This window comes from Eublepharis macularius, chromosome 15 (genome assembly GCF_028583425.1).
Source record: "Eublepharis macularius isolate TG4126 chromosome 15, MPM_Emac_v1.0, whole genome shotgun sequence".
NCBI lineage: Eukaryota > Metazoa > Chordata > Lepidosauria > Squamata > Eublepharidae > Eublepharis > Eublepharis macularius.
In genome coordinates this window covers 47,825,664-47,837,018 of record NC_072804.1, presented here as the reverse complement: position 1 = coordinate 47,837,018, position 11,355 = coordinate 47,825,664, and the positions used below count along the sequence as shown (strand labels likewise).

The 11,355-nt window shown below is 46.7% G+C and overlaps 1 protein-coding gene across 1 annotated transcript in view; it reads right to left on the bottom strand.

Annotated features, from left to right (window-relative positions):
• Positions 1 to 806: 806 nt before the first annotated feature.
• Positions 807 to 11,355, bottom strand: part of USF2 (upstream transcription factor 2, c-fos interacting) — a 31,166-nt gene continuing 20,617 nt past the window's right edge. The window contains exons 5-10 of the mRNA XM_054999185.1: positions 7,470 to 7,623; positions 6,870 to 6,957; positions 6,257 to 6,315; positions 5,084 to 5,178; positions 4,162 to 4,290; positions 807 to 3,492 (exon numbers count right to left, since the gene is read on the bottom strand). Coding sequence (XP_054855160.1) covers positions 3,403 to 3,492; positions 4,162 to 4,290; positions 5,084 to 5,178; positions 6,257 to 6,315; positions 6,870 to 6,957; positions 7,470 to 7,623 — 615 coding nt within the window. The 3' untranslated portion in view covers positions 807 to 3,402. The remainder of the gene's footprint in view (positions 3,493 to 4,161; positions 4,291 to 5,083; positions 5,179 to 6,256; positions 6,316 to 6,869; positions 6,958 to 7,469; positions 7,624 to 11,355) is intronic.

Sequence of the window (11,355 nt, the reverse complement as noted above, 5' to 3'; positions counted from 1 at the left end):
GACCTCACCAAGGGTAGTCCCCCCCTCTTCCCTGGGATTCTTACCCAGGATTAATCCACAGTTAAGAATGTCACTTACTGGCAAATCAACAAGCTTCAGTGAGGGAAGCTCATTCTCCATTCAGACGTCATGGATAACTGAGTTGGAAGGGACCTCCAGGGTCATCTAGTCCAACCCCCTGCACAATGCAGGAAATTTACAACTACCTTCCCCCTCCACACCCTCAGTGACCCCTGCTCCATGCCCAGAAGATGGCAAAACACCGTCAGGATCCCTAGCTGAACTGGCCTGGGGAAAATTGCTACCTGACCCCAAGGTGCCGATTGGCATTACCCTGGGTATGTAAGAAGGGCCATGAGAACTAAGCACTGATGTAACCCTTCCTGCCCTCCCTCTCATGATCTGCCTAGGTTCTCAGAATCAGCATTGCTGTCAGATGGCCATCTAGCCTCTGCTTAAAAACCTCCAAGGAAGGAAAAATAACCACCTCCTGAGGAAGCCTGTTCCACTGAGGGACAGCTCTAACTGAAGTCAGTTTGAGGATGTATGGACTCCCATCTTTGTGTGCAGTGTGTGGGAGACAGCAAGAAGGCCAATAACTGACAGTTTGTACCCGTCACGAACAAACTCTGGTTTAATTGTGACGCCCTGTAGATTGCTACACTGTGGCTCACCTTGCACCACGTCAGCAAGGGCACAGGACAATTCTATCCTTTCCAATCCCCATCTCTGGCCAAACACTGTCAAATCTCTCTCTCTCTCTCTCTCACATACACACACACACACAAAAGGTCACAGATACAATATTATTTCTGTGCAGGTTTTTTTTCTCTTTTATATATAAACAGAATTATTTCCTACTTCCAACAATCAAAACTCTTCAAGCCAACTCAATCCGCATTTTTGACAAAACCATTTTGCTTTGCTTTCCCTTGATCTGAAGTCTCTTCCTTCCTCCCCACTATTCACTGGGGTTGGAGCGGGACTGAACGATACAAATATTTTCACAATTCCAGCTGCAGGACTGGATTTTTTTTCTGGGGGGGGGTCTGATATATAGATTTATGCATATATATATAAAAAAACAAACCTAAGAAACTCGCTATTTTACAATATTTGTCTAGGAGCCATTCATTCCTTTTTTTTCCTTTAAAAAAAAACTGCTTGGAAGGGGAAGGGGAACCACCTCACCCTCAAATATAGGCAATTACTTCTTTTAAAAATTTGTCTCTGGATTTTTTTTTTAAACCTGAAGTCCTAAAACACTGCTGAAGTTTAATTAAAAAAATTATATAATATCAAAAACACAACAACGAAAAAAAGCAACCCGGTTGTCAATTCAGTCCACCACTAAAAAATTCTCTAATTTGCCTGGGTTTCAGCTATCATACAAACAAACGTACCTCTATACAAAACGTGCCCCGAAACTAAACAAAACAGAGAGAGGAGACAGAAACAGACTTTGGGTTGCTTTCCACTGTGCTAAACAAAATTACAAAGGTATGATATAACAGAGTGGTTTGCATTCAGGAAAAAGACACAATTAAGGACTCACTTAGACTGTTCAGTTTTTCTTTTGCAAATGCAGAGTCCAGGGTTGCTTTATTAAGCAGGAGGGGAAAGGGTGACATTTTAACCCTTTCTCTCCCTTCTTTCTCCCTAGAAAAGGTGCCCTTGAGCTGTATTTACCCCCACTGGGGAGAAAAACTTTCCCCCCAGATGGAGCAAGAGCAAATGTATAGGTACCTGTTTTTTTTCCCCCCACTAGCAGGGGAGAAAGTAGCTCAGCAGTTTATTCTAGTGAAAAATAAAAGGAGAGGGAAGGGTTAACCTCCCTCCCAGCCATTTTTCATTTCAATAAAGCATCTCTGGCCCCTACTTTTGCAAAAGTCAACAAACAAAAGGACGTTTAACATGGAAGAAACTCAATCCAGCGAAATCTATTTGTGAATGGAATCTTGCTGAAAAGCGACAGAACGAGACATTCACACAGGCAGGAGAATAAGGTGGAAATGAGGCAGCAGAATGGAGGGTGCCACTTTAGACAGCAGGGGAGAATTCCAGCTCTGAATCTGGCATTTGCTTAAAACATTCCCCGCAAGCAGAAAACAAGCACAGCAGGGACCCTCTTTGTTTACTGTGCTTCTTTTCTCCTTGCAGGGAGCAGTTTTCCAAAAAAGGGATCCTTCATAGGCAGTCCCAAGTCTGGCAAGCCTAGTGTACTGCAGTATTCTTTGGCTTTCGGCCTAGTTCATACATGCCCTAGTTTTCATATGCAAAAGAATGAGGTGGGCATGATACAAAAGGAATGGGCGACATCATCAAGTGGACAATCACCTGTTGCAGTCTTACCCTGTGTCAACAAGTCTCTGCAATTTGAAAGCCAGCACAACAAGCAAAGAGGAGGAAGTTTTCACACTGTGCTGTTAGCTTTCTACTTGCAGAGTTTTTATGAGAAGACTGGAATCCGCCACCTGCTGCGCTGTCTTGCTGCACTGCTGTCCAGTCGGCCATCTCAGCATTCTACTGCTTTGTTCTCCTGCTGGCATGAATAAGGTCTTGGTTCCAACTAACTGGTCTTGATAACTTGAGCAATCTGTCTGCAATTAACAGTAGCTGGATTTTGCAAAGAGGTCACACCGAAGGCTGCTTGCGTGTTAGCACACAGGACGGACAGAAAAGCGCCCCCGTGTTCTTCGTACAAGCAGTGCTCATTTTACTCATGTGCGCCTCGAACAAGGGGAGTGAGCCACAGATTGTGTCTAAGCCATTTTCTTGCAAATTCGTCCACAGGCGCGGGCCAAACAGCTGCCAAAGCCCCTGTCTGCTTGGTTCGGCAGCCGAACCTGAGAGGGCGAAATTCATGCCTTATCTGGCAACAGGCAAGACGTTCCGCCCAATTTCCCGCCTGGTGGAGAGAATCCAAAAAGTCCAGGGAGGAAGAGAAGATGCAACTGGAGAGCTTGAATGGCCGAATTTAACCACGGCACGTCATTGCCCCAGAGATCCGGCAGAGTAGGAAAGGAAGTTGGCTAACCTGTGTTAAAAATCTACTATTAAAAAATGCAGCTTTTTTTCCTGTTTAATCTTAACATATCCTAAGTGAAGGGAAGAGAGTGGGGAGAGATTAAGAAGGGGAAAAGGACAAAGATATTTGGAGGACCCTTTCAGAATAAGAGGAAGGGCTGGCTGGCCTGGCGAAGAAGTCACATGGTCAGACTTTTTCTTCCCCTCTCCCCCAATTCCCCCCTCCCCTCTAACATCCCCACAGCGAGAGGGCCGAGGCAAGGTTCACACAGAGGAGGCGGAAAAGGGTCTCTCTCTTTGCACTATACAAAAGGACAGTCGAAGTGGAGGTTGAGATCTTGCTTGGAGAGGCAGTATGTGGGCGGGCAGGGAGGGCTACTGCCCCGGGGCATCTCCCACGATCTCGATCCCATGCTGTTGCAGCTGGGCTCTCAGAAGTGCATTTTCGTTCTTCAGTTCTTCAATCTTGGGGTGGGGAGAGAAAAGACATTAGGAGAGAAGCTAGCTATCGCTGTGGACTCAAAGACCTCATTTCCCGTAAACCCCTGGCGGGGCTTTACTACCAGTTTGGTGCCGTGGTTAAGAGCGCGGGACTCTAATCTGGAGAGTTGGGTTTGATTCCCCACTCCTCTGCTTGAAGCCAGCTGGGTGACCTTGGATCAGTCACAGCTCTCTCAGAGCTCTCTCAGCCCCACCTACCTCACAGGGTGTTTGTTGTGGGGATAATAATGGCATACTTTGTAAACTGCTCTGAGTGGGCATTAAGTTGTCCTGAAGGGCGGTATATAAATCGAACGTTAATGTTACTTCGCAGGCCGCAAAAGGGGGGTGGGTGGCGGGTGGCTGCATGTCAGCAAAGCTTAGCTGGATGAGGTTAACAGTCCACCTAGTCTGGCATCTCCTTTCCCCATAATTGCCAGCCAGATACCCCCGGAAGACCTACGAGTGGGATACAGAGGCAAACGTCTTTCCTGCATTGCAGTTCTCCAGTAGCGATCATGCAGCAGCACACTGCTCCTGAACGTGGAGGTTCCACTGAGTCACCAGGGTTATGGATGGGCCTCTTTCCTCTACCCACTCGGTCCGTTCTTCCCCCAGCAAAAAGAGGCCGTGGCACAGGAACGCTCAGCCTACCTGCTGCCGTAACAAGTCGTTATCCATCTGCAGCCTTTCGGCTTCTTTGAAGGTCTCTTGCATGCGCTGGTTCGTCTGGCGCAGCTCCCGGATGTAGTCGCAGGCTTTGGAGAGGATGCCTCCTTTACTCTGTGGGACGTGCAAAGTTGTCCTAAATCCTACACTGTTCGACCGCTGAGCCAAAGCCCCCTCCCCAGGGAAGAAGCTAGAGCTGGGCTTTCCCCTTCCCCAAGAGGAGATCGAGGAGGCACAAATGTAAACACCCCCCCCCCCCCCCGGGTCCCTAGATCAAGATAGGCAGCCGTGTTAGTCTGTCTGTAGAAATAGAAAAGAGCACGAGTCCGGTAGCACCTATAAGACTAACAAAATTTGTGGTAGGGTAGGAGATATCGTAAGTCACAGCTCACTTCTACAGATAGAAGAAGTGAGCTGTGACTCACGAAAGCTCCTACCCTACCACAAATTTTGTTAGTCTTGTAAGCGCTAATGGACTCTTGCTCTTTTCTACTGTCCCAGGGTCCCTGCCAGTCTACACGTCACGCAGCTACAGGGTTGTCCCCTACTGCTCCCTGCTAAGTGGCCCACCGGACTCCCAAGGCCCTCCAATCTGGTTTTTCCTTCTGCCTCAAAATTTTTCTTTTTCGCACTACGTAGAGGTTATAACAAAGTTTGGCATCCAGGAATGCAGCCAGGGCACAGACATGGGGAAAAGCAGTGGCCAGAAACTCATTGGAGAGGTGGAAGGGGATAAGAGCCTGGCCCACCCCACAGCTGAATTTAAGAACTTCCCTACAATGAAGCCATCAAAAGGAGCAACGTAATTCTCCGCCTTCCTTTGGGTTCCAGAAGAAAAGTCCCATGGGACTGCAATCTCCAACGCTTCCTCCCGAGCAACCGGCCCGCCCCTCACAACGACCCTCACCGCCCCAGTCTTGCTGTTGTCTGTATTGCAGTCTGGAATGATTTTCGACAGCTGGACGATCCAATTGTTGATCTTGTCCCGCCTCCTCCGTTCCACTAGGGCAAAGAGATGAGAAGGCACTGATGAGGCAGAGCCCACCCCCTTGCAGTCACTCCGCCCACCCTCATGGAAGAGACCAGTGTAACATGGCAATTAGGAACATCAGGCTTGGACCCAGGTTCGAATCCCAGCTCTGCCATGCACTCCCCGGGTGACCGTGGACCGGTCGCTCGCTCTCAGCCCAATCCACCTCACAGGGATGTTGCGAGGATAAAAGGGAAGGAGCAAAGGAAAGAACCCTGTACATCTGAGCTCTATGGAGGAAGGGAGGGGCAACAAAATAATAAAGATCACCTGTAGCCATGGGTAGCGGCAAATAGCATCTGTAATCTATTATTTGGAAGGGTGCTTACATCACCTTTCAAAATTGAGAGCCAGTTTGCAGTAGTGGTTAAGAGCGGCAGGACTCTAATCTGGAGAGCCGGGTTTGATTCCCCACTCCTCCACTTGAAGCCAGCTGGGTGTCCTTGGGTCAGTCACAGCTCTTTCAGAGCTCTCTCAGCACCCCCACCTCATAGGGTGATTGCCATGAGAACAATAACACACTTTGTAAACTGCTCTGAGTGTGGCATTAAGTTGTCCTGAAGGGCATTATATAAACTGAATGTTGTTGTTGTTATCATTATTATAAAATTATCTCCATAAGCATCAGAAGCAGCAATATAAAATATATACCAGACGGCACTGAACATCGGACAGAATCCACTCTTGTTGGAGAAAACGCAGGTGAAACAAGCTCTTACCGACAACTTTGGTATTCTTGTCCCAAAACGCAAAAGTTCTGGGACAGGATCATTACAGTGCAATCCTAAGCAGAGTTATAACCCTTCCAAGTCCACTGAAGGCAATGGACTTTGAACGGTGAAACTCTGCTTAGGACAGCACTATCAGTTTTGCAGCAAACATGCAAACGGCTGAACGTCGGAATATCAGACTGACACCTGCCATTGATACTGGCTGTATGATCCGATAGTTTCACAATTGACAAAATAACTGTGCACCTTAAAGCCACACAACCTTTCGTGGATATACATAACCATATCGAAAAATAGAGTCCTGGGACTGCTTGCATACCTTCATTGTGCTGGGCTCTTCTCCTCTCGTCTCGCGGCGTCCGCGTCCCGTCCATTTTCCTAGGTTTTTGAGGAAAAGGGTCACCAAACGAACAAACAAACAAAAAATCAACCACCCCATTCACCTCCAGAAGCAGAAACTTTAGATGCTTTTAATTTTTTTGAAAAGTGAAAGACAAAATGTGAAGATCTCAATTCTATTTTACTGCCATTCTGGAATAGAGCAATAGAGACAGCATGTCTTTTTTTCTGCCATAAAATGTGAGGATGAAAAGGGGTATTAATAGTGTTGCCAGATGCTTGTGGAAGGTGAGGGAACTCCTGCCCCCACCCTCCATTGTTCACCCTTGCTCCAGGGAGCAGCTGGAGGAAAATATTTTCGTGTGAGAACAACGTCTCTGATGTTTTGACATCATTTCCCCCCACCCGGTGACATTCCAGGAACTCATCAAATCTCTATGATATTTACCATGAAGTATTCAGAATTCCTAGAGTGTGTGTCTGTGTGTGTGGTGGGGAGGGGAGCGACCTCCAAGTGAAGACCTGGAAGTGACATCAATGTGTCCATGAGGCTCCAGCCCTCCTGTTCCCTCTACTCTGGCAGCTATACGTACGGAGAATAAGGGTGAGTACGGGGGGCGATGGTACGCTGTGTTCCCGTCTGCAATACGTCTTGTGGGGTCATCATTACGTAGAACTGGCCTAACGGGAACAAGACGGAGGAAGGATTAGTCTTAAACCAGAGAACAGAAACAGCAAGGGTGTTCTATGGAACACAGAGAAATCCATGTCCATGGTAACTAGAAATTTTATCTGGAGTACTGCCAGGTTCCTTCAAGGTACAGATCTGTACACATGTCATAGGACAACAGCAAAAGCACACAACACAGGTTTATACTTCCTGAGAAACTCTCTGCTTTAGCTTTTAAGCCAAACCCCAAGCGAGTTTCTAGTCCTTAGAGCCACTGAGAACTTCTTGAGAAGCAGCTTATGAGACTCAGCAGGCAAAGAATAATATTTATTGGTGATGGGTAACAGGGCACAGACTGTCCCTTGACTGTGGCCAACAACCAGAGTAAGGCAAAGTTGCCAAATTACACAAAGTAAGATAAAAAAATATAAATACATTGTAGAATTCAGCGATCGTGACTCAAGCCCTGGGACACCTCTCCAGAGGAAATGACGGAAGATACGCTTGATGAGTCGGTTCCTACCTCCGGCTTGGGCCAGCGACTGATCCGTCGTCTGCACCGACACTGCTGTGGCATCCCCCACTGTGGAGGCTGGGAAATACGCAAAGCGAGCCTCTCCGCTGACGGCGTCTGTTGCTGGGCTTCCGCCATTGCTGAAAGGGTTCTGGATCACGGCCTATAAAACAGCACAAGCAGACTTGAGCATTCTGTGTTGAGGTTCTGTAGCCGAGGCTGGGAGAGGAATGGAAGCTGCCGTGGTGACAAACAGAGGCTGCCGGGAGACAGGAGTCTGGATTCTAATCTTGTGCCCTTTACATGGTGGCTGAACGTGGCCACCCTTCAAAATGTGCAAGCCGCCTGTTTGTGGAACACAGGGCCATTTTGCGGTGTTTCGAAATACGATGCAAATTTCATGCATTCCCTGTACTGTTTTATGGATTATGTACCGGCAATGGTGTGTGTGGCGAAAAAACATTTCTTGCTTGGGTAGGAGGCACCTGATCTCATAAGCTCGCCTCCCTTCCTTCAGTCACACCCATTTAACATCCTACCTCTAAGTAAGCTTTTAAAGCAACTGATATTTTAACACTGATGCAAACTCGGAGAGAGAAAACAGTGTGCAAATGAAACTGCTGGAGAGAGAATGCCTTGACCTAGCCTCAGTTCTAGAATCAACTAGATCTGAGCCCTGACCAGTATTAAGCCAAGTACCTCTGAGCACATGCAGAATGCCTCGATATTATCTGTAGGCAATTATTCCATGTATCCCCACCCCCTCAGGTCTAGGTCATAACAGGGCCTTTGCACAGGTGGCACCAAGGTAACAGAACTATGAAATATGAGAGGGTTTTTTTCCTCCCCAGAAGATATTTAAGTGGCTGGGGGGGGGGGTGTAGATCGGTGTTGATGGTTGTGTTAAGATTATAAACATATGAAACTACCCTCTTCTGAGTCTGATAACTAGTATTTATTCAGTTAGTACATTTTTGTCCTGCCCTTCTACCAAGGAGCTCAGCGTAGCATATGTTGCTTCTCTACTTTATCCTATCCTTTGAAGTAGGATAGACCGAGTGTGTACAACTGACCTAAGATCACCAGCAAGCTTCCAACGCAAAACGGTAAAGAGTCTAGTAGCACCTTTAAGACTAACCAACTTTACTGTAGCATAAGCTTTCGAGAACCATCTAACGAAGAGAACTGTGGTTACTACTACAGACTAACACAGCTGACTCCTCTGGATCTAAGGCAAAATGGGGATTTGAGCCTGGCTCCCCAGACTGAAAGACTAGTCTAGACTAGGTTCTAATCACTACACCAAACCAGCTCTCTAAACAGAAAACAATAACATTGTTTCTTTTGACCGGCTGCAACTTTCCAAGGACTGAGATGGAGAAGAGTCTTTGCCAAAATCTGCTGCCCAGATTGAACCGTAAATGCTGGAGACTGAACCTGGCACCTTCTGTGTGCAAAATGGCTGCTGTACTACAATCTCATACATAGTCAGTTGTGCTTTCGCTTGCTCTGTGGACACTTGTGAATATTTTGCTTGTACTGCACACTGCTTGCTTGCACGATCGATGTTATAAACTGTTTGCAACAACCATTTAGCAACTGCTCAGGACATTCGAGTGTTCAAAAAACTTCACATATAACCTCCACTGGAATCCATACAACTCTGCCAGGTAGGTTAGTATTACTATTCCTATATTTAAGAGGACGAACTGAGACAGAGCGAGCACCTTGCTCAAGGACCCCAAAGTAAGTTCATGGGGCAAAATTCAGACCGAATTTCCCAATTCGAAGTTCTCAATCTTAGCTACTCCATTATCCCTTTTAGGGCTTTTAAAAAATTAAAACAGTGGGATTAACAATTTAATTGTAAAAAGTAAAACAAAACACTGTATGATTTAAACCCTATAGAGGGGGTCCCCAAGCTTTTCTGGGCCCGTGGCCACCTTGGGAATTCTGGCATAGGGTGGTGGGTGCAAACACAAAATGGCTGCCATGGAAGGCAGAGCCAATTCCAAAATGGCTGCCAGGGGAGGTGGAGTCACACACATGCAGTTAGGAAATCCAAGTGCAGAGAAGAGGGGTATTTTTTTTTAAAGGGAGCAAGAATAAAAGCCAGCACTTTGTTAGCAGCTGCCACTGAAACAATGCTTTTTTAACAATCTGTACAATCAGAAGATTTGTTGGGCAAAAGCCCCACCTACTCCTCCGTACTTTTTAAAAACACTCAACAGGCACCAGGAAAGATGCTGGTGGGCACCATGTCGGGGACCCCTGCTCTACAAATTATGACAGCATTCCCACATTGCTGTACTATTTTAACTGATCTCCTTTTAAAAAGCCATGAACAGTGGCCGATTTACATTTTTCAGATCTACAAGGGTTCCCACATACTCCGAAACCACTGCCAATGCTGTCTGTAAATGACAAGCAGGGATGACGTATTGAAACCGGCTGATCTTTAAAACTGCATGGAATACAAACACGGTTTGAATCCCCGAGACTGGGACGAATGTTTCTGTTTTTAGCATTTTTTGGAAAATCCTGGGGCAGATACGTTAAGCCCACCACTGCAATTACCCTCTTGCTGTACTGAGTTTGAAGGGGACGCTGCAAATAACAGATTCTGGAACAGATTTTCCAAAAGTGCTGATGGGAAGAAGCTAATTCAACGGCACACTGCTCCCTTGTGGTGAAAAGTGGGAATACAAGGTGAGCACCTGCAGGAAACACAATCATTCATCTGTTATTTTCTTCCCTTCACTGATTCCCCGCTTTCTCTCTCCAATGGGGACCTGAAGCAACTTATATCCGTCTCCTCTCCTCAATTTTATCCTCACAACCCACCCTGAGTCCGCTCGCAGGGCGGGCGGGCTATAAACCGAATCAATCAATCAACAATAGCCCTGCGAGGTAGGTTAAACTGAGAGCATGTGGCTGGCCCCAGGCCACACAGAAAGCTTCCATGATAGAGCGGCGACTTGAACATGGGTATCCTAGATCCTAATCAAACTTTCTAAGGTTCCATTAATGCTGTTAACTAATTAAATAGGTGATTAATCCACAGCCGTTTAATCAACAGCTAACTGAATACATCAGCTTGTTACCAAAACCTCAGAGAGGTCTTTGGAGGTACAGAGAGAAGTGCGAAATATTTTCTCCCTCTCACCGAATAAGGATTTAAAACAATTCCAGTATTAAAAAGGGAATGACTGTTAATATATTTTGTTTTCCTGGCACAGCACAGCTGAACCAAAGAAGACTTACCAGCAAGCATGCAGGCACCCATTACAGCCTTGCTGATTAAAACTGGTTCCCCACCAATCAATTGACCGGATTGACGAGTTTTTCAGACACCCTGTTTTTGGGAACTATTTTGCACACGTCACCCCTGTGCACGTGCTGCAGAGAATTCTGGGAAGTGTACACTCAGTTCACACAGGGCGTCAGCCGTGTCTGTACGGCCTCAAGCATTGCTCAGCACCAACTGAGGAGAGAATCTACAGCACAAACTGCTCTGGTGCGTTTTGGAGGATGATTTGTTGAGATAGGAAAGGAGACACGGTCTCCTGTGTCTGCCGTTTGGAAAATTATGGGGGTAGGGCTCCCTTCCGAGGCTCAGAGTTTGCAAACTGCTGCCTCACAGCATATTGATCTAATTCCAGCTTGCAAGCCACAACATTTATGCAGTCCTTTTCTTAAAGGGCTCCTATGCTCTTCAAACGCACTATGAATCTGAACAACAACCTTGTAAGGGAGACTGGTATTACTGATGTATTCCCCATAACAGAACTTCTTGGAAAGCTCTCTCCTACCAGTCCACACTGCGCACAAAGAACTGAGCAACAGGGACCCCAAATGTGGCATGACCCATGGGACCGGAAATCAGAACCATTCA